This window comes from Chiroxiphia lanceolata, chromosome 15, assembly GCF_009829145.1.
Source record: "Chiroxiphia lanceolata isolate bChiLan1 chromosome 15, bChiLan1.pri, whole genome shotgun sequence".
NCBI lineage: Eukaryota > Metazoa > Chordata > Aves > Passeriformes > Pipridae > Chiroxiphia > Chiroxiphia lanceolata.
Window position 1 is genome coordinate 2,533,966 of NC_045651.1, and position 27,296 is coordinate 2,561,261.

A 27,296-nucleotide genomic window follows, 5' to 3' on the forward strand; every position below is an offset into this window, starting at 1 on the left:
AGGGGTTCAGCAGCTTTAATGGTTGTAGCTCGTCTATGTACAGGGCGGTTACACCGAAGCTCGGGCAGGCACCGGGGCTGCCCGCTGGCCTGGCCAGGGGGTGATCCCGCCCCTGGGCCGGGCTCCGGCCCCTCTGTGCTGGGATGGGGCTGGAAGCTCCTGTCTCCGCCAGCATCCCCCGGGGACCGGCAGGGTCCCTCGCCGGTGCAGGATTTGTGCCTGTGCCCGCTCTGCGTGGCAGGGGTGCCCGGGGGGGCTGTGCTCTGCAGTGAACGTGCCGGGTGGGTGGGGGGGTGCTGCCCCCCGCCCGGGGGGGCCCGAGCCGCTGCCTCCATCCCCGCCCCTCGCTGCAGCCCCCGCTCTGATCCTTGCCCCGGAGCTGGGGGGGCCGCAGGGGCCGGGTGGGCAGCGGGGGCAGGGTGCTGTCCTGCCCCTGCCTTGCCCGCCCGCCCCCCGGGGGGGTCTCCGGGGCGGGTGCGGTGGGTGGGATCGGGTACTTATTGCCAATGGGATGAGGTCTGGCGCCGAGCGCGGTTGTCGGTAGCGCCGGCGCGTCGCTCCGGCCATGCCAAGCGCGTAGCTGCCCACCCGGGGCCGGGGCCGGCTGCCCCGCGGCTGCCCCACGGCAGAGCCCCCCGCCCGGCGTGGGGGCCGGGGGCTGCGCGCCTCCTGTCCACGCTCCAGCCGGGAGCGGAGAGGAGCTGTGGGGGAGAGGGGTGAGATAGAGCTTGTCCCCACCAACCGTAGCATCCCCCCATCCGCCCCCAGGCCCGTGTCTGCCCGCTGGCATCACTGCCCGTGGCTGGGCATGTGGTCCTGCCCGTGCGGGACCTGGAGCACTGGGAACCGACCCCCCTGGAGAAGGGGTTCACCTTCTCTCCATGTCCATCACCAAGCTGTGATCCAGCAGGGCAGGGACATTGCCAGAGCCCTCCCACCCCACCCCACCCCACCTCGGACGTTGCCCCAGGGGACAAGGGACAAAGCACTCACGTCACACCGTTGATTTCCAGTCCTTCTCCGGGGCGCTGGGCTCCTGTGGGATGGAGGAGGGATGTGTGTGGGGAGGGATGTCAGCAGGAGCAGGGTGCTGAGGTGGGGGCCAGTTTTCCCTTGGCCACAGCAGCAACCTTTGGCCAGTGGGTAGAACCCCACTGAGTCTCCAGGAGTAACTACAGCCCACACATCATCTGTGCCCTTCCCCATTGCCTGCAGGACATAATGAGCAGCAGCCAACAACCCTGGGACTGAGGGGGTAGGGGAGGGTTCAAGTGACAAACATCTCAGGGAGGTCCCATCACCGTTCTCCCGGGACCCCATGTCCTGGAGCACCTCAACACCACATGCAGGGCCCAAGGCAAGAGTCTGGAGCCACAGAGGGGACACACATCACCATGTCCCTGGGCTTGCCCTGCATGTAACTGCTTCCCCAGGGATCAGAGGTACCACAGCCATCACCCAAGGTGTACTGAGCCATGGAAGGACCCGTCACCACCTTTCCAGGTCCCTGGAGAATGGTTGCAGCCATCAGCTCTATCCTGCCTGGCTGCCCTGGGCTGCCCTTCTCCATGAAACAGCTCAAACCTTCCAGCCTGGACACCAGAAGGCAAAGAGGGAAACAGTAAAACAGTGGGATCCTGCTTTTTCCTTAGGCTGGCATCCAGCCAGGCACCTTTTCCCAGGGCTCTCCCACGCTGAGCCAGTCCTACCCCATCCCAGCCTGTGCCAAGAGCTGTTGGTATGTGCCATGCCCAGCAGAGCCAGCCCCAGGGGATCCCCCTGGCTTTGAAGCATGCCAGGAATTTTACCCAGGTGTTTGACTCCCTTTTTCTTCTGAGGACTTTGGACTTTACAGGAGTGCCCTCATGCTGGTTTTGTGCGGCTAGTCAAGGCCACTTCTTGGGGCTGCTGACATCACACCAGCGGTGTTTTCCCAGCCCCCTTCCACGAAAATCATCTTACACCAACTGCAGAACCATGTCGTGAGTGTGAGTGAAATGCTGGGTGTCTGCTCCCACCACCACCTGCCTCGTTTGCTCAGTGCTGAGATCCCAGAGGCAGTGTCAGGGAGCAAATCCCCCAAACTGGGGGCCACCAGTGGCCAAGCAAACTGTGTCATCACCCTGGAGCTCTCTGGCTCCTCCAGCAAGGTGGTTGGGTGGGAAGGTTGGGAGATACCAGGGTGCTGGAGCTTCAGGCAGAGTGAGCTCTCCTCTCTGAGCACAGCTCCTCTGGAGCAGGGAAAACCAACCATTTGGCTTCACAACTCCCTAGATTTCAGGGCAAGAAAGGCTCCTAGAGATATCTCTCCCTGCCTGTTCATTGGTGGCCATGCTGAGGCTGCAGTTTTGGGGACACCATGTGTGGTAGAGCTCCACCAAGTCGAGATTGCAGTGGATATCCCCAAAGAGCTCAACCACAAAGGAAAACATCCCTTGCTCGAGGGGCAGCTGGGTCTGCAGCATCCCCTACTCCCCTTGAAGCACAGGTACCACCAGGGTGGGACCTGTCATGGTGGCTCCACATGCCACAGACATGGAAAATAGGTGGGAAAAAGCAATCCCCTCCAGCCCAGGGGACCACACGGGGACAAGGAAGAGGAGGAATGTACCTGCTGCTCCTGGTCCTCCACTCCAGGCTGTCTCCTGCTGCTGTCGTCTCTCCCCAACTCCTCAGCCTGTTCGTGCAGACTCAGGCTCCCGTGAATATCCGACACTTCATCTGCCGACCCCAGTCCGACCTCCTCCAGGCACATGCCGGCTCCTTCCCGCGCCAGCTCTCCCGGGATGCTGGGACTCGACCCTCCCAGCGCCGGATGGCTCAGGAGCCTCCTCTGGCGGCTCAGGCTCCCGGGAGCAGTGCCAGCATCCTGCGGCGAGCCCGCCCTGCCGGACCCCGTGCCCGCTCGACGGCTGTCGCGAGTGCCAGAGCTGGCGGGTGTGTTGGGGGCCGGGGTGGTGGAGAGGCTCTGCTCCACACCTTTGCCGCTCTGGATGTCTCCGTTCTGCAGCTCCCCCGTGGGGACAGTCCCATTGAGGGCCCGCTCCCGCTGGAGCCGGTCGCTGCTGTGCTCCAGCTCCTCCGTGCTCAGCTCCCGGCTGCCGTCGGGCAGGGGGCCGTCCTGCTGCTCTTGGACAGCGGGTTTCTTCCCGATGTGTGTGACGCGAAACCTGGAAGAGGGGGGGGGGGGGCAGGGCAGATCAAAATCCTTCCTCTCCTGTCTCACAGCTGTGTTCCCAGCTTGCCTGTGCCTCCAGCCTCGGATCTCCTCTCTTTGCCATGATCTCCAAAACTTCAGACCTGCTCAGCACCACCCCTGCTCTAGCAGTGCCCACACTGACTTAACCCCATTTTCCCCTGCATTTTTAGCAAAACAAAGAGAAAGAGAAGGATGAAAAGTCCAATCCAGATGTCGGTTGGTGCAGCCCCTGTGGATCACAGCTGCTGGAAATGCTCTGAAACACAGCCTGAGTGACAGTGTGCCCTAAGTGAGGGCAGGGACAGGTTTTGGCAGTGATTTGGGTACAGGGAGCAAAGGCAGGAGGAGTTGTTTAGCTAAAATCTGCCAGAGCACACTTAGCACCATCCCCTGGAGTGACGGGTGGTGCCTGGGTGGTTCACCAAGGTTCCACCATGACCAGGTGACAGCTCAGAGCTCCCGGGTGGGCAGGAGAACAGCTGCAGAGGCTCAAAGGGTGTGTTTAGAATCAGAGGTGATGCAATATTTCACATGAGGAGAAGAGAGAAGTTAGGGATCATAGAATCACAGAATGGTTTGGGTTTGAAGGGTCCTTAAAGACATCTCATCCCAAACCCCTGCCATGGGCAGGGACACCTTCCACTACTCCAGGTTGCTCCAAGCCCCGTCCTACCTGGCCTTCAACACTTCCAGGTATGGGGCAGACACAGCTTCTCTGAGCAACTTGTGCCAGGGCCTCCTCACCCTCACAGGGAATGATTCCTTCCCAGTATCCCATCTAACCCTGCCCTCTGGCAGTGGGAAGCCATTCCCCCTTGTCCTGGCGCTCCAGGCCCTTGTCCAAAGTCTCTTGGAGCCCCTTTGGGCACTGGAAGGGGCTGTAAGGTCTCCTTGGAGCCTTCTCTTCTCCAGGCTGAACAACCCCAACTCCCTGAGCTTGTAAGGGGTCAAGTGCAGGCAAAGCCTAAACTGATCTGGGAGCCAGCTGGTTGTGACTCACGCCGTGACTCCTCCTCACAAGCACTGCCAGCCACTGCTGGACCAGCAGACAGGAAATCTCTTCCGTGGTGAGCTGGTGTCCACCAGCCAGAGCACGCCAATCCCACCACAGAGACCTCCTGCAGCCATGACTCACCCACTCCCACTCTCCCTGCGCTTGGATCACACACAGAGAAGCTGCTGACAGCCCTGGATGTGCTGAGGTTCAGCTGCGAGACAGCACCAGGGCAAAACACAACTCCACAGCAAAGTTCAAGCACTGCTGGGGTTGAAAGAAGAGCAAGACCCAAAGGTCAAGAGTAGCAGCTTTTGAAGGGAGGAGCAGAGAGATCTGAGAGATAAGGACAGATGTCAGGTGAGATGGAGACCACCAACAGGCTGAGGACCAGCCTATGGACAGCACCGACCCCTCAGCACAGTCAGAAATGCTGCTCAGGATTGGAAGGGTCAAGAGGAGAAATGCTCCAGCTCCAGACAAGGTACCCACAGCTCTGCTCAGGTCAGGCCAAGCAGCAGCAAATGTGGCCTTTCAGGTCTGTCCAGGTATTGGGAGACAAGATACCAGCGCTGCGATTTGGGAAGACCAAAGAATGTTCTGGTCCCAAAGAGGGACTGGGAGGAGGCACAAGTGGCAGGATCCTGTCTTGGTGATGCCGTTGAGCAATGTCAGCCTGGAAGAGCTGAATGGATTCAAAGTGCAGGAAAGGTTTGGAGTGGAGAGGACACGAGGTAACATAACCAACCTCCAGCTGGTGAGGGGAAGGCAGAGAGCTCTGTCTGGCTGCCTCATCAGCATCGCTGAGGCCTTGGATTCAGTAGGATGTGACACACTGTGGCTGGTCAGGCTGAGGACAGGCAGTGAGATTCGGATGCTTTGGTAGATGAGCTCTGCCACTGACAACAGCTGGTTTAGGGAAAGCCCTGAGAGAAATGGCAAATCATCCTGTGATATGAGAGTACAGATCAGCAGCACTCCAGATTGCTGCAGAAGTGCAGAATAATGTAGGGGCAAAAAGCCCTCAGGAGGTCTCCAGTCACATCCCCTGCTCAAAGCTGGGCTACCTCCCACCCTCAATCAATTTGCCCAGAGCCCCATCCAGTCAGGTTTTGGAAATCTCCAAGAATGGAAATCTCTACCCCTGAGGACTCTGTCCCAGGTCTGCACTTCATGGTGAAATAGCTTTTCCTTTTGTCTTTTCTGGTTTTCTTTTGTTGAAATTTATGGCCTTTGCCTCTTGCCCTTCCCTGTGCATGTCTGAGAAGAGTCTTGTTCCACCTTCATTTAAACTCTGCCCACCCTTTGGGTAGTGTTAGAGAACAATTAGATCCTCCCTTTATAATTCTTCAGGCTAAAAAAATCTCCTCACATGCCACATTCTTCAGCCCCAGATGATCTTGGTGGACCTCCACAGTTCTCATCCTTTCCAGTCCTTCAGCCACAACCCTGTGTCTACCAGGGCCAGGACTCAGTCCATGTAGGAGGGAGCTGGACTCTCAACCAGTGTCCAAGGGAAAAAAAAAACAACTAAAAATAAAAGAGAAAAAGACCTGAAGTTGGGCCTTTAATCCAAGAGGTGGGTTAAAGAAGCTGGTTTATGTAGGGTCAGTCTTGAGTCAAGGTACTTCGTGCAGTCAAGATATTTGTCATAAATAAGACACAGCAAAGACAGTCCCAGGAAAGTCACCAAAGATCTGGAAGAAACGGGGCCAGCTTGGAAACAAGAAGCAGAATCTGGAGGTGGTTTTGTATCTCATGGGCACATAGGTCCCTTAGCATTTGGTCCTCATACCAAGGAGATTGGGGATTTAAAATACAGCCTTGGAGAAATGGGATGTCTGTCCTGTGGAGAAGGTTGGTGGGACATGGGATATTAACAGGGATAAGGGGAGAAAACCAAGATTTGAGGGAAGGTGCCTTTAGGAAAGGAGACCATCTTCTCTGGCACTCAGAGGTGAGTGACTGGAGACTGAGAAGAGCCTGGACAAAGGACATGGAGGAGTGGATGGGGCTGGACACCAGCCAGGGAACGAATTAGCCATGAATACACAACTGTGCAGAGACCTGGCTTACAGGACACCAGGAGCTGTCAGTCCCCAGATGTGATCTGAGCTGCAATTCAGCATGGGGAGGTCCAGCATGTCTCCCCCTTCTCCAGTTCCCCATAAAGCCCCAGGACCTCCCTAGTGAAGCTCCTGGCTCTGACGGTGGAAAAACCCCCATGACAGGACAAGGGGGAATGGCTTCCCACTGCCAGAGGGAAGGGTTAGATGGGATATTGGGAAGGAATTCTTCCCTGGGAGGATGGGGAGGCCCTGGTACAGGTTGCCCAGAGAAGCTGTGGCTGCTCCATCCCTAGAAGTGTCCAAGGCCAGGTTGGACAGGGCTTGGAGCAACCTGGTCTACTGGAAGGTATCCCTGTCCATGACAGGGGTTTGGAATGAGTTTTGAGATCCCTTCCAACCCAAACCACTCCATGATTCTGTGCCCACTCTGGCTCAGCATTCCAATGGAAGGACTGCCTCTCTGGACCACAACATGCAGTCTCATCAAGGCTCAGTCTCTGAGTGAAGTCCTGCTGCAGGATTTGAGCACGACAGAGCTTTGTCCCTCACCAGCATGGCCATCCAGGGACTGGCAGTTGCTTGTCACCCTGTGCAAGTCACCATTGCTGTGGGGAGTCAAGCCCTGGGAGACTTTCCTAAGCCTTTCTGCTGGGGAATGGGGCAACCTGGGCAAGCCTAGAGACTGCCCTGCAGATTACTGACTACAGAGACCACAGGAAGCTCAGGAAGTCCCTTGAGGTGAGACCAGGTGGGGACTGGAGAAGTATTTGTGGGAAGTATCAGGAGCACTCCCCTATTGTTATATTCCTGCTGTGTCATCTAATTACAGACACCATTGGAGGCAGCGACCTGGGGCAGCACAGCCACTCTTTCATTCTGGTGGTGGTAGGAGGTAACTTGCACCTGGGACATGCTGCCCCCTCCTTCTCCTCCTGAGGAGGTTCCTAAAGCCCCCAGCTGGGCAGCAGGAGCCCTGCTTGCACGGAGCTGGGACAGCAGACTGAAAGGACACGGACCTGGGGCTGTGCCCAGCACTGACTCAGCAGGAAAAGCCAGGCTTGAGTCACCTTCCCAGAGAAGGAGGGAAGCCACGGGTGCATCACAGCCCTCCACACACCACAGGCATTTCCAGGTGCAAGAGCCACCTGGATCCTCAGGGCTTCCAGCTCCAGAGCTGCTGCTGAAGCATCTCAGCAGGGAAGAGCAAGAGGGAGCCCAGCCTGGGGCAGGGGGGGAAGGGGAAAGGAACCAGAGGACTGAGGAGAGCCCGTGGTGCTTGTTCCATCAGGGCCATGGCTGGCAAAGCTCGTTGAAGTACCTGCCCACTGAGAAGACGGTGGTCTCTCCGGGATGCATCCGGCCTTTGCCCTCCTTGGACCGTCCCTGTCGCTGCAGTGGGGGCCTCTTCCTGCGGCTGCAGTGGATGCAGGGGGCCTGTGTGGAGCCCAGGTGCACTGTGTGGTGGTGTGGTGGGCCCCCATCCTGGCTGTGGGGACAAAGGCTGCAACAGGGGAAGGACATGACAGGTCGTGTTATCCATAGGAGTCACCCCCACCTTGGTGCAGCCCCACTGCAGCAAGCACTGGGAGCAGCAGCTCTGGAAGGGACCTCCACTGAGGATAGGAATGAGAAAGAGCTATTCCCCTTGCCAGTGGGGTGAAGCACTCCTGCAGACCCTCAGGAGAGCAGGACTTCTTATGGGGTAGATGCTTTGTAACAGCTGGAACAGGACTGGCTGCAGTCTCCAGACCAAAGGGATACCCAAAGGCTGCTTCTCCCCCGCCCTGCGTCAGCCACAAGCTGCTATTGGCTTCCCTCACCTCACTGGCACTGGGACGTCCCCTTCATTTTCCCCCAGCATCTCCTTGAGAGCCTCTGCATTTGCTGAAGAGAGAGGAAAACAGGGATGTGTCAGCCAAAGTGGTCAGCACGGCTCCAGGCCGGCCCATGGACGTGCTCACCTTCGTTTTGTATGATGCACCTCACGATCTTCTCCACGGTGTCCTCGTTCAGCTCCTCCTCTTCATCTGAAAAGAGACAACGGGGCACTGAGGGCTGGGATTTGGAGACTCTACTCAGAGTTCCCTCCCCAGGAGCAGCCACGACCACGGAGAGGTTGGAGAAGCCTCATATTCCTCATTATGCTGGGAAGACACTGGGGAACACCAGATCCCTCACCCTGGAAAGGAAATGGCTGAGCCAGCAGCTGTGTGTGCAGGGAGAGGGGAGTTGTGTTGCTCCTTCAGAACTGAGGAACACCTGGAGAAATGAATGGGAAGCAGGTCCCAAAAAGTTGAAAGAGGAGGCTCCTTGTAGGGACAGTCCAGCCCAGGAGCATCTGGATGCAGGATGCTGAGAGTGTTTGAGTCTCCAAGGGTAAACAGGACATGTTCACAGAAAATAAACCCACTGGGGCCTGTTAAACACAGAAAAAACACCTCTGATGGAGAAAGCCCCAGAGCTGCACACTGTTAGAAGCTTAAAAGAGGGGAAACTTGGCTGGTGCTTGCTCTGCTTGTGGAATTCTTCCCCAACGTTTATTACAACCTGCTTTCAAACACTGCTGGAGGCAGGAGGCCTGGAAGGATGGACTTTCAGCACGGTCTGCTGTGTTAGCTGTTCCTGTAAGCTCTTTGGAGCTGTGGTCTGGCAGGCAGCTGCCTCAAAGAGCATGGTCAAGGGCTGCCACCACGGTCCTGGAAGTCCATGGAGATGTTTCCCTGGGCTGTGGTATCTCCAGAGGGCAAAGCCAATCCTGGAAGGTTCACTGTCTCCATGTCATGTACAGCCAGGTCATTAGAGCCACAGAAGCATATCCGTGGACACCTGGAAGCTCTTGCTGCATCCGTGGGTGAGCTGGAGGAGTCACAATCCCCCCCCGTGCATGAGAAACGGCAGCAGGAGGTGCTGATCCTCCCAGGCACATGGAAGCTGGAGGAGTTATGCAGCACCATGTGGCTGTTTCCAGCTAAGGAAGCAGCTGAAGGAATGTGCCTTCCCCATTTCAGCAGAGACTCATGAAACCAACTTGGGCCGGGCTCTACTTTGCACCCACGCTCGATGCTGCAGTGACTTCCCAACCCAACCACCCAAGAGCAACTTACAGTGGCCTGAAGCAATGGGAAAAAAATCCCTAAAGGTCCCATTCTAGCACAGTGATCAAGGAAACACCCCTATTCCTCTGGCCTGCACAGCAAGGACTGGAAGAAGACAAAACCAACACCATGCTGGCCCCGTGCCAGACCTCCTAATGCTGAAGGGGCAGAGGTGACACCTTGTATCCCTGCCTGGGGAACGTGGATTATAATTCAGGCACTGGGAATTCAGCAGGTCCATCAGAATTACCTTTTGGTGGCAATGTTCCTTTGGGAAGAGCCAGACACTGGCTCCCACCTCCCTGTCACTGCCAGCTTGTGGAGCCAGCAGATCAGAGGGATCCCCGGGCCACACACTCCCCATCCCCAGGGAACACTCTCTCCATCCCTTTTTCCCAACCCAGCCACACGTCACAGGTAACTCTCCCAGTCCCATCCCACATCCCAGAAGTGTGTACAAGGAGCACCAGTCCATGCTGGACAAAAGGCAGCCCCCTAGGCCCCCCGAGCCCCCGTGGCCCCAGCACTCACTGTCCTGGAGCTCTGCCAGCACATCTTTGTTATCTGGGTCAAGATCGTCCCGGAAGGTCCGGCACCGGTAACCCTTCTTCTTCAGGACATGGCAGATCAGGAAACCCACCAGCCCCATGATGAAGAAGACCAGGACGAGGAGGAAGACCATAGACAGGCTGTGCTGGGGGTCTGACTCCCCATCGTCGGTGCTGTTCTGGTCTGACATGCGGATCTAGGAGAAGGGGGAAGGCAGCTCAGAGCTCCCGGTGCTCCCCCCCAGCAGGGTCCCTGTGCCCATCCTCCTCTCCCTCCTGCCGGGCAAGAGCCAGCTCCCAGTTCGGGGTGGGCTGCCCGGGGCTCATCTCTTGCCCCGCAAGGTCCGGGGAGGTGAGGACAAGCCGGGGGTGTCTCGGCGCGGTGTCCCAAGGACACCGCTGCCCCGCACGCACCCGGCAAGAGGCATCCCAAGGGCAGCGGCGGCGGCAGCGTCCCCGCAGGCCCGCCGGCCCCGGGCTGCGGCGCTCCCCCGGCCCTTGCAGGCGGCTTCCCAAGGGCACCGGTGCCCCGGCCTGCCCGGGGCTCTGCGGCGGGCGGCATCCCCCCGCTCGCCCTTGCCTGAGGATGGCTGAGCATCCTCCCGCGCCGCCCCGTACTCACGGCCGAGGGCCTCTGCCGGCACTGGCAGCGGCGGGGATGGAGCCGCGGCAGCCGGGCTGGCGGAGGGCCGAGCCGCCGGCATCTCCCGCATCGTCCTCCCGCAGGATCGAGCCGGCTCCCTCCGCCCCGGCTCCCCCCGGCGCTCCCGACTCCCTTCCCGAGGGCTCAGAGCTCGCGTTCCCGCTCGCCGGCTCCTCTTCCCGGCGCACAGAGGGTCCCCCCCGCTGTCCCCCAGCCCCGCTGCGGCGGTACCTGGGCCTGCGGTCCTCCGCAGCGCTCTCCTCTTCACCTTCACCTTCACCTTCACCTTCACCTGCCTCCTAGCAACCCCGCATCCCCGCGGACGGGCACCGCGGCGAGCATCCTCCGGCCCCCGGCTCCCGGCTCCCGGCTCCCTGCCTGCCTTCCCCGGGAAGGAGCCAGCTGCTTCTGCCTGCCGCTCTCTGCCGCTCTCTGCCACGAGAGCACCAGCCTGTCCCGATCCCAGGAAAAAAATACTCTCCGAAGCGGTTTCGGCGGATGAAGGTGCGGAGCGGAGCTCAGGGAAATGCCGGCGGCTGCAGCAGGACGAGCAGGAGCGCTGCTCAGGGAAGCCGGCGCTGCCAAGCTGCTGCCCGCCCCGGGGTGAATAAACCTCACCCGCACGCGTGCCAGCCCCGAATTCCCCTGCCACCTTCCTTTCCGTGATTTTTAGCGCACTGAGCCCTGGCGATGGGAGGGAGAAGGGTGGAATGGGGTTCAATAAGACCAGGACCGACCCCACACCATCATGAGCAGGGGGAGAGGGGTGCAGACACCCACACTGGGATCACAGCACTGAGGAGATGGTGTAAAAAGAGCCCAGGGAGATCCCTGTTTCTCCCTCCTTCCTAAAAAAGGGGTGGTTAAGCCATTTGAAAACTCCAGCTGTGGCAGTTCCACAGCCTTCATCTCCACCACATTATCCTCAGTTTGGGAGGCTTCACCCAGCCCTGTTTTCCCGCTGCACATTAGGTTTGCTCCTCTCTGTCCTTCACCCACCTGCCAGTTCTCCTCCCAGACCTTGAGGAGCACACGCAACCCTTGAAATCCCTCCCACCCCATCTCTGCCAAGCTGAGCACCGATCCAAACACAGTATTCCTTCGTGGGAATTATCCCACCACACTCTGCATCGCCCTGAGACAACCCACAACCCCTCCAGGCTGCCACTGTGCCATGCTGAGGGCTCCTGTCCCTCTGCACAGGTGACAAAGTCACCTCTCAGGGGCCTCCTCCATCACTGGGACTTCATGAGGTCACCACATCGTAGGTGCCACCCATCTGTCTGCCGTCCTGGCAGGGAGGCAGGTCCTAAGAGGGACCATCTACGGCAGGAAAACACCACAGGCAGCAACACTTGTTCCTCCTGCCATGGATTGCTGGGCCATAGGAGAGGAGAGGAGAGAAGAGATCTCCAAATGCTGGACCAATAAGCTGCCACATCACGGGAGTCTCCACTAGTGAAGACCTCAAAAAGCAAACCTCAAAGGCAGTTTACTCCTTGCCCTTGTTTCTTCGGAGAGGGGGAACTGGCAGGTCTGGGTTTCTGCAGAGCCCTGAGGGGATGCAGTCATGGGGAGCTTTTTTCCTCGTGCCCACGCAGGCTGTCCTGCACAATAAATCGCTCTTTCTCCTCCTGGGCGTTCCCGCCCACCCGATGCATTGTTGCACCCCATCCCCCTCCCAGCACCCTACCCCCCTTCCAGACTCCAGCCCTGCCGGGCAAAACGAGCCCGAGCTGCTCAGCACTCCCCACTTCGAGGAAAGATTCCCATTTTCCCACAGCCTCTGGAGTTGAAGCATTTCCACAAGCTCAGGGGCACAGAATGGCACAGCAGCCATGGCCTGGAGACAAATCCTGGCCTCCACTGGGTGAACTGAGATGAGGAGGGGTCTCTCCTGGCTCTGCAGCTGGGTTATCCCAGTTTCTCTTAGTGTTTCTCTTCCTAATCTCCCATCAGGGATCATGTGCTCCCAGTCTCCATTCTGCTTCCACCAGCTCAGCCTCAGCATCCCTCCAGAGCTTCCCAGTCCTCATCCCACTGGGAATCCCGTTAACACTTCCGTGGTCAGACCATGAGCCTTGTCCCATGCAGTCCCTCACAGGTGACCAAAAAGGACACCAGGACTCCTCTCTGCCCCAGGAGCAGCCAGCATAGCAGCCATGGATCCACACAGCTGAGCTCTCCCTTCCAAGCAGGCTGCCATGTCCATCCTGGCCAGTGGGGATGTCCCCACATGGGATGAAGCCCCAAACCACGTTGGGTTGGTGTGGACGTGGCCACAGCCTGGATGCTCATGATATCTCCAGAGTGTGGACTCTGCATCCTCTGTCCCTCCTGACCCCATCCCAGCTCCTGTCCCCACCCTGTGTGACCCCACCAAGGCAGCGTTAGCTGACACACAGGGCAATCCATCCAGATGTCTGGGACAGGCAGCTGCCTGCCCCTGCCCTTCCTCCCTGGGTCACCCACTTGGGCCTTCCCAGGCCTGAATCCTGAGGGTCCTTGGAGGCTCTGGTCCCTCTCATGGCATTGCCTGGGAGCCCTTAAATCTTGAGTTTCCACGTCAAACTGGGAAAGGGGAGGGAGGGACAGAGTGACCAAGGAGAGGGTGAAGGGACAGCCCTGTCCCTGTCCCCTCATCCCTCACCCAGCCCTGATCCCACTGTGGTGCCACGTTACCTCTCGTCCGCTCTCTTCCCACATCTCCTCCACAGCCATCGGAGCCAATGTCACCCCACAAACAGTGGGAATGCACCCACTCAGGGGATGGGCCACCTCGGCCCCGCTGACTGTCCACGTGGCAGCTAAACAGGCTGGATTGCCCGGATCCTGGAATCCCACAGGCAGGCTCCTCCGGGGATCTTCGCTGCGATGCTCAGCCCAAAAATCGCCGTCGTGTCTGCAAAGCTGCTCCATCCCATGGTGTCCAACATCTCTCTGAATCCTGAGCCCTTATTTCAGCTTTCCCAACATGCCCAGCAGCTAATGGCCGTTAAACCACAGTGTGGTTTTGCTCTCTGAGCACAAAGAGCATCTAAAAATATCCTGCTCTGATGCTTCCCTTGCTCTGCTCCAAGACCCGTGAAGATGCCCGGAGCAGTGATCGGCTTCCAGAAGGGAGGTCAGCCAGCTGAGGAATCCCAGCTGAAAGCAGGGATGTTTCTCCCTTCCTCACCCTGTCCCCCCAGATGGGTGTTGGGACGTGCTTCCTTGGGTGGCTCCGTGTCCCTGGCCGGGCGTTATCTGGTGGCAGCAGCTTGAGGGGCAGTGACAGGACAACCGTCACACCGAGACGTCACACCGTGTTCCATGAGTTCCCAGCACATCCGTGTTGTGCAGCACGTTCAAATCCCTTAAAATTATATCCTTTAAACTTAAATCTTTAAATTTAAGTCCTTTAAATTTTTTGCCAGTGGTGGGTGCTGGACTTGGTGCCCACCATGCCAGGTGGCTGCTCTGAATGCCCCCAACAGGGTTCTGGGTCTCCTCTGAAGGTTGGAACAAGATGAGCTTTAAGGCCCCTTCCAACTAAACCATCCTATGATCCTTGCACCATGCTCAGGAACTGGTATTCCGAATGGAAACCCACACAGGGGGAGTAGCATTCCTGCAGGAACTGGCAGAGCCAGCCAGAAGCATCATTTAATAATCCCACCATTTAATCAAACCTTGGCACATTCTCTCATCCATCTGCAGCCAGCACAACACCCAAAATTCCACATCATCCCACTGTCACCTTGCTACCTCACCACACATGTGGGAAGCCCCCCTTGCTGCACTTCCAGGTGTTTCCCTCCTGCACATTCATTACCCGGGATCCTCTGAGAAGCCAGGGAACATCCCAGTGCCCATCTGCCACGGTCTCCATTCCCAGCCAGCTCTTGGGGTGCCCCTTGGGGGTCCTGCTCCTCTCTGAGACTCCAGTGGGTCGGGCAGGATGCTGTGCAGGACCAAGCCCAGATTTCAGCTCATTCCCTTCCCAAGCCTTTGGTGCTCCATTCATCCTTCGTTCTTTCCAGTCCACAGGGGACAGACCTTTACCACTGTTCCCAGTCGGCACCTGCTCATTCCCAGTCGCTGCCTGCATCCAGCTGAGGTTCACTTTTCCCCCATTCCACATGGAGCCTCTTCCCACCTGGCTTTTGTCCTCCCCCTGCCCTCGGTGCCTCCCTGTCCCCTCTCCCTGCCAACCCCGGGGTTGGGAGGACCTGCACCCTGCTGGGGTGGCACTGGGAGACACGTGGTAGTAACTGGGGGAAGCTGAGGGTGACTGGGGGGCAGTTGGGGGCAACTGGGAGACAACTGGGGGTAACTAGGGGAAGCTGGGGGTGACTGGGGGGCAGTTGGGGGCGACTGGGAGACAACTGGGGATAACTGGGAGCAGCTGGGAATACCTGGGGACAGCTGTGGCTGCCTGGAGGTAGCTGTGGGTGGGTGGGTAGTGGGCAGCGAGGTGACGCTGTGGGCATTTGGGGTGACTGGGAGGCAGGTGTAGGGACCAGGTGAGCAGGTGGGGATTGGGGCTATTCAGCCTGGAGAAGGGAAGGCTGCAGGGAGACCTTAGAGCCCCTTCCAGTGCCTAGAAGGGCTCCAATAGAGCTGGAAAGAGATTTTGGACAAGGGCCTGGAAGGACAGGGCAAGGGACAGCTGTGAGGCCCCTGTACGGACTGCGAGGGCACTGGGATGAGCCGGGAGGGAGCCGGGATGTGCCGGAGGCGGGCACTGGGGCGGCTGGGCCCCTTAGCCCCGCCCCTATCCCCATAACCCCGCCCCGATCCCCTTAGCCCCGCCCCTTGTCCCCTTAACCCCACCCCTCTCCGTCAGCCCCTCCCTTAGCGCGGGTGTCGCACGGTGATGACGTAAGCAGGAGCGCGGCCTGTCCGCCATGGCGAAGACCGTGGCTTATTTCTACGACCCGGACGTGGGGAACTTCCACTACGGTGCGGGCGGGGCCCGCCGGGGCCGGGGCAGGGCCGGGGCCGCGAGGAGGAACGGCCGGGACCGGCTCGGGGGGCGAGGGTGTGCCCCAGCCCAGCGGTGTTCCCCTCTAGACCTCCCCCGCCTTACCTCCCCCCCCACATTCCCCCGTCTCCCCACTGCCCCTCTCCCCGTCCCTCTGTCCCCGTTCCCGACCTGTCCCGTCCCGCGGTGCCCGCGGGTCCCGGCCCTGCCCGGCGGGTGCGGCCGTTTGGTCTCGCCCCCCCGTTGATCTCCGCGCGGTTCCGTTCCAGGCGCGGGGCACCCCATGAAGCCGCATCGCCTGGCGCTCACCCACAGCCTGGTGCTGCACTACGGGCTCTACAAGAAGATGATCGTAAGCCGAGGGGTTTGGGGCGGGGAGTTGAAGGGGTCTGAGACAGGGGTGCTTGCCCGGGGTGTTGGGATGGGGGTTTGGGATAAGGGCTTTGGGGCAAGGCCTTTGGGACAGGGGGTTAGGACAGGGGGCTTGAAGGTTTGGGAGAGCGGTTTTGGGACAGGGGTGTCTGCACGGGGTGCTGGGACAAGGTGTTCGGGGCAGGGGACTTGGGGCCAGAGGATTTGGGGCAGGGGGTTGGGGAGTGGGTGTTGAGAGTTTGGGGTAGGGGCTTTGGGACAGGGTGTTTGGGGCAAGAGTGTTCGGTCAGGGTGTTTGAGGCAGGAGGGTTGGGACAGGATATTTGGGTGTTTGGGAGGGAGTTTGAGACAAGGGGTTTTTGGACAGGCTGTTGGGATAAGGCATTTGGGACAGGGAGTTTGGGGTAGGTGTTTCAGGCAGGGGGCTTGGGTGCTTGGGATGAGGTTTAGGGCAAGGGGTGTTGAGACAGGGATGCTTGCACAGGGTGTTGGGATGGGAATTTGGGACGGGGGTGTTGGGACCAGAGGATTTGGGCCAGAGGATTGGGGACTGGGTGTTGGGATGAGGGGTTTGGGACAGGGGTGTGTGCATGGGGGATTGGGAGGAGGTGTTTGGGACAGGGGTTTAAGACAGGGCTTCAGGGTTTGGGACAGGGCACTTTGGGGCAGGAGTGCTGGGACAGGGGATTTTAGGGGCAGGGAGTTATGGGTTTTTTGGGACAGGGGCGTTGGGACAAGGTGCTTGGGGCAGGAGTGTTGGGACAGGAGGTTTGAGTGCTTGGGACGGTGTTTGGGACAAAGTATTTGGGACGAGGGGCTTGAGGGTTTGGGACAGGAGGTTTTGGGGCCGGGGTTTGTGGTGGTTGTTTGGGGCTCCAGCACGTGTGAGAGGTGCAGAGCTGAGCACTGAGCTGCTCACTGCACTTGTGGGCCCCACATGAACACCCCTCCTGTCAGGGGCTGGTCACAGCTCTGCTGTGTCCCTGCCCCATCTCCAGCCCCACTCCTGCCCCAGCAGGACCAGGCTTGGAGCAGCCTCAGGCATCCTCATTGTCCTGAACCCCCCCTGGAGCATCCAGGGCTGGGTTGGAGGGTCCCACGGTTGGTTATCAGTGCCCTGGTCACACCTGGGTGACAGTGCCATCCCTGGGGCTGGGACAGTGCCCTGGCTCTGAGTGTGGCATTCCTGTGTCTGCAGCACCTGCTGGGAGGGACCTTTGGGATTGGGATTGTTCACCTGGAGAAGGGAAGGCTCTAAGGAGACCTCAGAGCCCCTTCAAGTGCCTAAAGGGGCTCCAGGAGAGCTGGAGAGGGACTTGGAGGGACAGGACGGGGGGAATGGCTTCCCACTGCCAGAGGGCAGGATTAGATAGGGTAATGAGAAGGAATTCTTCCCTGGGAGGGTGGGGAGGCCCTGGCACAGGTTGCCCAAGAAGCTGTGGCTGCCCCATCTCTGGAAGTGTCCAAGGCCAGGTTGGATGGGGCTTGGAGCAACCTGGGATAGCAGGTGTTGGAACGAGATGCTCCTTAAGTTCCTTCTTCCAACCCAAACCATTCCATGACTGCTGTGATCATGGAATAGTAAAGCTGCAAACAAATCCTCCAGAAGCTTCCTAATTTCCCTTGTTGCTCCAGTGGGGTTCCCTCCTCCATCTCATTCCTGGGTAGTGTTTGTCCCACCTGCCCTTCAGAGCCCACCCAGCTCTCCCAGCCCAGGGCACCCCTGGCTCTTGGAAAGATTTTCCCTTCCATAAACCTGACCTGTTAATCCTGCTAAAACATGATCAGCATGGAGAGACAATCAAAATGAAAACTTAATCCTCCATCTTTTGGGAAATGAGCTGGTTTTGGGATAAGGGAATATCACTGTGGAGGTACAGTGTTTTATTTTGAAGTATTTTCCTTTTCTTTTGCTGGCAGTGGGATGAGCCATGCTCCTTTCCCAGGAATCCTTGTGCACTGTTCTGCCCGTTCTCACAGCACAGAGCAAATGAAAAGCTCTCAGGAAAGGCAGGGCAGGTGATTAATGCCTCAGGATACACAATCAGGGCAGGAATGGGATCATCATAGACTCATGAAATGGTTTGGGTTGGAAGGGACCTTAAAAACCTTCCAGTTCCACCCCCTGCCATGGGCAGGGACACCTTCCACTAGCCCAGGTTGCTCCAAGCCCTGTCCAGCCTGGCTTTGGACACTTCCAGGGGTGGGGAAGCCACAGCTTCTCTGGGCAGAGAATAGTAAAAGTCTTCTACCATTTTTCCCGTTGTGAGGTGGGTTTTTCCCGTTGTGAGGTGGGTTTTTCCCGTTGTGAGGTGGGTTTTTCCCGTTGTGAGGTGGGTTTTTCCCGTTGTGAGGTGGGTTTTTCCCGTTGTGAGGTGGGTTTTTCCCGTTGTGAGGTGGGTTTTTCCCGTTGTGAGGTGGGTTTTTCCCGTTGTGAGGTGCAGAACGTGCCACCAGCAGCTGCTGATGGGTTTGGGGCAACTTGTTTTATCTTCTGTTCCTGATTACTACTTTCAGTGGGCTGGGATCAGAGCTTTGAACTGATTTAATTCCTGCCTGGCACAGTCCCAGGTCAGCTTATCTGATCCACAGCCTGTGATCCCTTTGCTGTGCCCTGGGGAAGGGCCTGTGCCTGGAATGGTGGTGTAAATGTAGGAGGCTACAGCTCCAGGCACCTCTGGATTTTCGTTGCCTGGCTGTCCCTGTATGGGATGCACATGTCCAGTGTGTTTCCATGGGAATTGCCCTGTCAAAGAGCTGAGGAGCCCCTGTCAGAGCCATCACTGTGCAGAGCTGGCACACAGGGAGGGGAGGAGGAGGAAGGGCTCAAACCATCAGTGCTCTGATCTGTCAGGGATGTAGGACATTCCCCCTCCTTCCCTTCCCTGGAAGTGTCCAAGGCCAGGTTGGACAGGGCCTGGAGCAACCTGGTCCAGTGGAAGGTGTCCCTGCCCATGGCAGGGAGTGGGCATGAGATGATCCTAAACTTTTCCAACCCAAAGCATTCTGTGATTCCATGGCTCCATGTGGACAGTGTCTGGGCAGGACAAGGTGCCCAAATCCTGTAGGGGTGTGTGTGCAGTATAATCTTCCTGCTTTTTATTTTTTAGGCCAAAGTCTGATCAGCCAAACCAATACAAGAGGGGCAGAGGGAAAAGCTGGATCTGAGCTGCTCTGAGCCTGCAGCTGCAGAACTTGGTTGTTGCCTCCAGCTTTGTACAAGTGCCCGGAGTTTGGAATGGGCTCAAGTTCAAGCTCTTCCACTGCTGGATCTGCTCTGTGCTGAGAGTTGTGGGTTCAGTGAAAGCAGACAGAAAATCAGCTGTCCCAAAGCTAAAGCCCAGTGTCAAGTTTTAAAGGAAGGTGCTAAAATGGACCAGTTCCTTGACCATAGGATCAGTAAGATTGGAAAAGCCCTCTAAGATCGAGTCCAGCCATTGTCCCAGCACTGCCAAGGCCACCCCTAACCCAAGTGCCACATCCACATGGCTTTTAAATCCCTCCAGGATGACTCTACCACCTTCCTGGGCACCCTGTGCCAGGGCCTGAGGACCCTTTCAGTGAAGAAATTTTCCCAATATCCAACCTAAACCTCCCCTGGTGCAACTTGAGGCTGTTTCCTCTCACCTTGTCACTACCCCCACCTGGTTCCACCCTCCTGTCAGGGAGTTGTAGGAATGCAGTGTATGAAATGAATTGGGCATGTTTAAACATGAGAAAAGCTTTCCTAATTAATATGATTCCCTGGTAAAATCACATCCAGTGTGGTGACCACTGCCCTGGGTGGAGTTGCAGCACTTGGGGAACCTTTGCAGATTTTCCCTTTCAGATTTTTCCTGTCAGTGTGTGAACTTCCACAAATAGCTTCCCTGGAGTTGGACTTTTCCTTGAAGGAACAGCAAAAAAAAAACCCCTCCATGTTCAGACATAACACTTTTAAAGGTCAAGTCCACGTCTGAGGGAGGCAGTGGGCAGAGCTCTACATTTTGCCACATTTTTAATCTTGAAACTCTTTTTCTGGGATTTAGATTTTCCACCTGAAAACCTCAGAGGCAGCTTCATCCTGAACAGTCAGTGACTGGCAAAGTTGGGAACACATAAAAGCAGGAATTGTGGTCAGCTGGGACTATAAAAAGCCCTGTTAACTTTGTGTTGTGGATGCACCATCTGCTCTCTCTGCCTCCCCCAAATAAAAGGCTGCTATCCTGTCAGGCTGGGTTTGCCTCTTCCCACCTTTCCCAGCTTGGGAAGGTGGGTGGGATTGCTGGGACTGGGTGAAAGGTAGAAGGAGGCAGGTTTTGGGTGGGATTGCTGGGACTGGGTGAAAGGTAGAAGGAGGCAGGTTTTGGGTGGGATTGCTGGGACTGGGTGAAAGGTAGAAGGAGGCAGGTTTTGGTCTATTTTTTTCCCTGCCTTTCTGTTTGAATCACCTCTCCCTACTTTTTGTTGTCCAAGAGAGCCTCTGGATATCCAGTGAGAGCCATTTCTTCTCTGTGGTGACTCTTTAGCTTTGGGTTTGGTCTCGTTTGATTTCATGGACTTTCTGGATTCCTGGAGCCCTCCTGGGGAATGGAAACACCAAACTCCACATCCTTGTGGAAAACACCAGGAGAGGAGGGGATGGGCTTGCCTGGGTGTATTGTGGCTCTGAAAATGAACAGGAAAGAGGATCGTTGGTGCAGTTTTCCCGATAAATTTCCCTTTGGAGACCACCTTGTGCATCTTGCTGTTATTTCCATGTCCCATTTTTCCTGTAAAGTGGTTGCTTTAAATGAGAGAATTTGGGAGACACCAAAAAGCTCTCTTATTGATTTAATTTGCTCTCCCACATTCATGGTGTTAATTTTTAACCTCCCCTCTCTTGAGGTATGTGCCCTCAGTGCCAAACTGGCAAGGCTGAGTTGTCACAAGATCCTGAATTTGAGCCCATCCAGCTCCATGACCGTTTTTCACCATTTTCCTTTCCAAAGGAAACAGAACTTACACAATTCTTCCATGTGTTCGGGAGCTTTCACCAAACAATTTGGAACCTATCAGCCCATTCCAGGCAGATCTGTCAGAGGGACTGAAACCACCCCCTAGATCAAGGTCTTAAAATTGTGGAAAGCTGGTGACTGAGGAGGGAATAATCCCCCCAGTGAAGGAAAAGCTGTGGTTTGGACTTGGTCCATTTGTTTTGCTCCTTCCCAAGGAGCATTGGAGAGTTTGTAGCAACAGCTGCAGTCAGGAGAGGCTGGAGATGGGTTTGTGGCTGAAAGAGGGCAGGAAAAGGTTTCATGGAACAACTGATGAATTTAAAAGAACACAAATATCAGGAAGCCAGTGTTGAAATGTTTTTAATGTACCTCGTGCAGGTCACTGGGCTCGAGGTTTCTTCCAGCCCAAACAAACGCGAGTTTGGCTGGGAAATAAGTGTTGTCTTTGTCTCTGGAAGGTTTTCAAGCCATACCAGGCGTCCCAGCACGACATGTGCCGCTTCCACTCCGAGGATTACATCGACTTCCTGCAGAGAGTGAGTCCCAACAACATGCAGGGCTTCACCAAGAGCCTCAATGCCTTCAACGTGGGCGACGACTGGTGAGTGCCCTGAGCCTCCTGCACTCACAAAGGGGGTCCCTGCTCTGCTCATGTCCCAAAAGCTCTTTTAGAATGTCCCTTTTCTTGCTTGTTTTTAACCAGAATGAGGAGCGTGTCCTTCCTGTGTGTGTCAGATTATGGAATATTATCCTCAATTCCTTTCCTTTAGGTGGCTCAGTCCTGCTTTTTAAATCTAGATTTTGGCTTGTTGGGTTACAGATTCTGGCTCTACTTGTTCTGGAAGAGCCTCCAGTTCAATTATCTTTGTTAATAATTTGAGTGCTGCCTCCAGCTCTGGGATCCCAGCACAGGAAGGACATGGAGCTGCTGGAGAGAGTCCAGGGGAGGCACCAAGATGGTCAGAGGGCTGGAGCAGCTCTGCTGGGAGGAAAGGCTGGGAGAGTTGGGATTGTTCAGCCTGGAGAAGAGAAGCTTTGGGGTGACCTAATTGTGGCCTTCCAGTGCCTGAAGAAGCTGTAAGAAAGATGGAGAGAGACCATTTCCAAGGGCCTGGAGTGACAGGACACAGGGAATGGCTTCCCACTGTCAGAGGGCAGAGTTAGATGGGATATTGGGAAGAAATTCTCGGCTGTGAGGGTGGTGAGGCCCTGGCACAGGTTGCCCAGAGAAGCTGTGGCTGCCCCTGGATCCCTGGAAGTGTCCAAGGTCAGGTTGGACAGGGCTTGGAGCAACCTGGGCTAGTGGAAGGTGTCCCTGCCCATGGCAGGGGGTGGAAGGAGATGAGCTTTAAGGTCCCTTCCAACCCAAACCAGTCTGTGATTCCACGATGTTCCAGACACAGCCAGAGGGGAGCCAGTGCAGGACCACAGCAATCCTCCCCTCTCCTGAGGCAGGGTCTCTCATCATGTCCCAGCTCTGGGCACATCCCAGCAGGGCTGCAGGACAGACTCTGGCACATTTTGGGAGCAGAGGAACCTTTTCAGGACTGGCTTGGAAGCTTTGGGAATCATTATCACATTCCCTGAGTTTCCCATCGTGTTTGCAGCCAGCTCTCTCACCTGCAGGGTCACAGTGATCCTGATCCCAAATTAACCCTTTCCCAGAGAACTGGGTGTTGTTCTTGCTCAGGTAATATCCCTGGACAGTTTTATTGCTGGCTTTGCTCTGGAGAAGTGGGCAGGGATGAGATGTTGTGTGTTTGAATCATGGTTTCTTTTCCAGCCCAGTGTTTCCAGGCCTCTTTGAGTTTTGCTCTCGTTATACTGGGGCCTCCCTGCAGGGAGCAACACAACTGAACAACAAGGTAAGGGGCTGAGCTTTCAGAACACAGATGGAGCTCTGGAAGGGGGGAAAGGCCAGAAGGGTGTTTGGGGGCCACAGGTGGGAGTGGTGCAGAGAGGAAGAGGGTACAGGGTCGTTGTTATCACCTTCAACTCACTTCTCTTTCCTTTCTCAGATCTGTGACATCGCCATAAACTGGGCAGGGGGCCTCCATCATGCCAAAAAGTTCGAGGTAATGAGGCAAATCTGTGGATTCCTCTGTCTTTGGGGCCCGGGCTCTGTGTTGGTCCCATTCTAACCCTGTTTGGGTTTCTCTCTCTCTCGCAGGCTTCTGGTTTTTGTTATGTTAATGACATCGTTATCGGCATCCTGGAGCTGCTCAAGTAAGGACACGGGCAAGGACTGACCTGTCCTACCTGGTTGAACTTTTCCTCTGCTGCTTCACTGTTCTCTCTCTGCTTTCCCACCTCATTTGCCTTTTTGGAATCCAGGAAGCCCCAGAGCTTGATTATTCTTTTTATTTCCCCTGGTTTCATTAGACACAAAAAAAGTGTTGGAGAATTGGAGTATCTGCCTCAGTGTTGTTGCATGAAGCTTTAGGGACACAGGAGTTCTTCCACCCCATTTCTCATCCAACTATAAAACACTCATTTCAGGGTCTCCTGAGCCTCAGCCTTTTTGCCACAGTGAGCCTTTGGTAGGGAAATGCATGTTCTGGCTCACTGGAGACAGAGAAACGACTCAAACCTTTCTTGACTTGCTTGGCTGGGTCGAGAACAGGACTTGAACTACACAGGGATGATCAAAGGGCACTTGCTCTCAGTAGAAAAGAATCAAGTTATTTTGGTTTTCAAAAAATTAAAATTAAATTCAGAATGGGAGGAAGAGTTACAGAAATACCTTCAATTTCTGAAATTAATCTGGTTTAGTTTCTTTTGGTTTTGGGGGGGGTTTTGTGCTCTCAATTGTCACTGAATCTGAGACAAATTGTTTTGGAACTGTAAAGGATTTGGAGTTGACCAGACAACAGTTACATGGCTGGTGGCAAGTTTACTTGCTCTCAGAGTCAGATTTATGGGATGTACTGGATTTCTTGTGCCTCTTTCCTCTCTGCCTGTCATCCCTGTCCCACATTTGGAACCTCAGGATTTCCCTGTGTATCTCTGCGCACCCATTTTCTAGTCTCACACGAGTCCCATACACCAGAGGCCACAAATACAGCCCAGTTCCTCCTCATGGGAGAAGATAATATGTCCCTATCCTTTTATTCCTTGTTTCCAGGAACCATTTCTGCAGCAGGGGACTGTATTTTGAGTTTGCTTCCCACCATGGGAGTACAGAAAGGTCCCTTTCTCCCTTTCCCAGTGTGGAAGGGCTGTGTCCATGCATCCCCATTTTCTCCTTGCTGCCATTTGTCTGTGGGATGAATAATCTAGGAAATTTAAATAGTTTATGTCTTCCAAAGACCATCAGCCAGTTTGCTCAGATCCCTGCAGGCACTTTAAAGCCCTGCTTCCAAGGTGTGAACCACACACTCCTTCTCTCTGTCTTGGTGTTGTCTTGTTTTTCCAGGGCCCTCCACACTCCCTGAAGGTTTTGGCATGGATCCCCTGTTTTTTAGGGGTTGACCAGGTGCAGCATTTCCTTGGGAAAAGCTGGAGAAGCTCTCTCCAGCTGAGCAGGCAGCTCTGGACCTGGGGCTGGCTCAGGGCTGTGTCTCAGTGCTCCACAGCAGCAGTTTGACCATTACCCTGGAGCACTTACTGGTGATGAACTCCCCTTCTTCACCCTCTTTCTGTGTCTCTGGCTGCTTCTACAGCAAATTGAATCCAGCCTGGAATTTTTGGTGCTCACCAGCTGGGACAGAGTGCTCCAGTACTCTGGCATGTGGAGGAAATGAGTGTTCCCACCTCCTCCTTGCCTTTCATTTCCTGATATGATTAAAGTCATTGCAGCTCTCAAAGATTAACCAAGGGCATGTTGGAAACAAAAAGCTGCAACTTTTTAACCCCCAGGTGGTTAAAACAAGCTATTTTCATCATGTGCTTTCCAAGGCCCCATCTGAAAACCCTTTTTTTAATATCTATTTCCAAGCACATCAGAAGAAAACATTTCAAATATCGATTGCCAAGCACATCAGAAGGAAATGTTTTAAACATTGATTTCCAAGCACATCAGAAGGAAATGATTTAGTGTGTTTTGACTGTAGACAAATGCCTCATATGCAAAGCATGATATGCTCAGGTGGGTGCTGTTTTTTCCTCCTGTGTTCCATAGGTATCACCCACGTGTCCTGTACATCGACATCGATATCCATCACGGGGACGGGGTGCAGGAGGCTTTTTACTTGACAGACCGTGTCATGACAGTGTCATTTCACAAATATGGCAACTATTTCTTTCCTGGTACAGGTATGTGTTTTCCTTTTTAGTGTGGGCTCGCTTCAGAATCCTTTGGAAGCTTTGCTGGAGTAGAAGAGTGTAAATCACAAAATTAGAGCCGCAGGGAGAAACAGTGGGAGGAAGCGATTTGAGAGGAACAGAACTGTAGTTATTTGTAAGAAGGAGGGGATCTAAGTTAAGAGACTCAGCCCAGGCCTGATCTGGCCTTTCCACCCCTGTGAAGTGTCAGAGCTGTTGTGACTGCCCTGTTTTGCAGGTGACATGTATGAGGTGGGTGCAGAGAGTGGCCGTTACTACTGTCTGAACGTGCCCCTGCGGGATGGCATCGATGACCAGAGTAGGTGTTCCTGCCCTTTCCCCCTGCCCGGCTGTTTCCTGGTCCTCTGTTCCAAAGCCATGACAGATCTGCCTTTCTCTCCAAAGGTTACAAACACCTCTTCCAGCCAGTCATTAACCAGGTGGTAGATTATTACCAGCCCACCTGCATAGTACTGCAGGTAAGGAGGCCAAGCTCTGCACACAGCCATCCCTTTTGGAGCCTGTAGGTTGGAGAGGGCTATCCCAGTTTTCCCTGCTGTTCCTGGGGTAGCAGGCTTGGTGTGTATCTGGAAAGCAGTGCCAAAATTCTCTTTTTTTTCTGTTCCCCAGTGTGGTGCTGATTCTCTGGGTTGTGACCGTTTGGGCTGTTTTAACCTCAGTATCAGAGGCCATGGGTAAGTGCAGGGGGCTGGGCAGAGAAAGACCATCTGAAGGGCTCTAGTGAGTCTCTGCTGTGAGGTTTGAGCTTTGGCTTTGGCCTTCCAGCAGTTTTTTGGGGAGGGTTTAATGTTTGTGTGACAGGAGTAGGTCTGAGAATGAGACTTTGTACAAGTGGTTCAGGGCAGCACATGGAGATGCTCCAAGGGCTGGAGCCCCTCTGCTCTGGAGCCAGGCTGGGAGAGCTGGGAGGGTTCACCTGGAGAAGAGAAGGCTCCAGGGAGACCTGAGAGCCCCTTCCAGGACCTAAAGGGGCTCCAGGGGAGCTGGAGAGGGACATGGAGGGACAGGACAAGGGGGAATGGCTTCCCACTGCCAGAGGGCAGGGTTTGATGGGATATTGGGAAGAAATCCTTCCCTGTGAGGGTGGTGAGGCCCTGGCACAGGTTGCCCAGAGAAGCTGTGGCTGCCCCATCCCTGGAAGTGTCCAAGGCCAGGTTGGCTGAGGCTTGGAGCAACCTGGGCTAGTGGGAGGTGTCCCTGCCCATGGCAGGGGGTGGAAGGAGATGGGCTTTAAGGTCCCTTCCCACCCAAACCATTGTGATGATGATTCCGTGGTTCAGGCCCCCCTGGGTGGAAACCCTGAGCTCGGGGTGGGTCTCACCAGCCATGGTGGTGTTTGATTGCACAGGGGCATTTCTGCCACAGCAATCTGTGCTGCAGTTCACACCTCTGACATTCTGTTTTTGGGGGATTGTAGGGAGTGTGTGGAGTACGTGAAGAGCTTCAACATCCCCTTGCTGGTCCTGGGAGGAGGTGGTTACACGGTCCGGAATGTGGCACGGTGCTGGTGAGTCTCTTCTCTGCTTGGTGAAGAGCACTGGGAGAGCAGCTGCTGTGGGATGTGTCCCTGCATTTACCATGTCCCTTTCTCTGGACTAAGATCACCTTTTTCCACGTTTTCAGGACTTATGAAACGTCGTTGCTCGTAGATGAAGCGATTAGTGAAGAGCTGCCATACAGTGGTAAGTTGGAGTTCCCTTTTTACCTCATTAGCTGAGCTAAAGAATTTGTTCTATTCTATTCTGCACTGACCAGGGCCAAAGTGACACCACCTTCTGATCTTGGAGATGGCCTTAGTGATCCCTGGAAGTGTGGAATGGCTTCCCACTAACAGAGGGCAGGATTAGATGGGATACTGGGGAGAAATGCTTCCCTGTGAGGGTGGGGAGGCCCTGGCACAGGTTGCCCAGAGAAGCTGTGGCTACCCCATCCCTGGAAGTGTCCAAGACCAGGCTGGATGGGGCTTGGAGCAACCTGGGTTAGTGGAAGGTGTCCCTGCCCATGGCAGGGGTGTGCAATGAGATGGGCTTTAAGGCCCCTTCCCCCCCAAACCATTCTGGGATCTACCACCCACTGCAGACTTTGCTGGGCAGACACATCCTGTATCATTTAATTTGGATCATTTCCTACTCTGTGAGCCCAGTGTTGCT

General features: G+C 55.7%; 2 protein-coding genes across 6 annotated transcripts in view; one reads left to right on the plus strand and one right to left on the minus strand.

Moving 5' to 3' along the window:
• Positions 1–15,810, minus strand: RELL2 (RELT like 2). Of its 5 annotated transcripts, none has more exons than XM_032702666.1 (9): positions 15,686–15,810; positions 14,363–14,491; positions 9,889–10,102; positions 8,224–8,289; positions 8,083–8,146; positions 7,581–7,763; positions 2,612–3,170; positions 994–1,036; positions 1–701 (listed from the first exon to the last, which is right to left on the minus strand). In XM_032702666.1, exons 1-8 carry the CDS (start codon positions 15,797–15,799, stop codon positions 995–997), a joined length of 1,371 nt encoding a protein of 456 aa, XP_032558557.1. In that variant the 5' UTR covers positions 15,800–15,810; the 3' UTR covers positions 1–701; position 994. The 5 variants fall into 5 exon arrangements, with proteins under 5 accessions (XP_032558557.1, XP_032558560.1, XP_032558559.1 ...); XM_032702669.1 differs by lacking the exon at positions 14,363–14,491 and adding an exon at positions 10,780–11,084 and having other exon boundaries at positions 15,686–15,760; XM_032702668.1 differs by lacking the exon at positions 14,363–14,491.
• Positions 15,361–27,296, plus strand: part of HDAC3 (histone deacetylase 3) — a 14,521-nt gene continuing 2,585 nt past the window's right edge. Inside the window, exons 1-12 of the mRNA XM_032702672.1 lie at positions 15,361–15,492; positions 15,784–15,866; positions 21,321–21,463; positions 22,646–22,727; positions 22,881–22,937; positions 23,033–23,088; positions 24,983–25,116; positions 25,364–25,444; positions 25,531–25,604; positions 25,756–25,820; positions 26,564–26,653; positions 26,770–26,828. Coding sequence (XP_032558563.1) covers positions 15,438–15,492; positions 15,784–15,866; positions 21,321–21,463; positions 22,646–22,727; positions 22,881–22,937; positions 23,033–23,088; positions 24,983–25,116; positions 25,364–25,444; positions 25,531–25,604; positions 25,756–25,820; positions 26,564–26,653; positions 26,770–26,828 — 979 coding nt within the window. The 5' untranslated portion in view covers positions 15,361–15,437. The remainder of the gene's footprint in view (positions 15,493–15,783; positions 15,867–21,320; positions 21,464–22,645; positions 22,728–22,880; positions 22,938–23,032; positions 23,089–24,982; positions 25,117–25,363; positions 25,445–25,530; positions 25,605–25,755; positions 25,821–26,563; positions 26,654–26,769; positions 26,829–27,296) is intronic.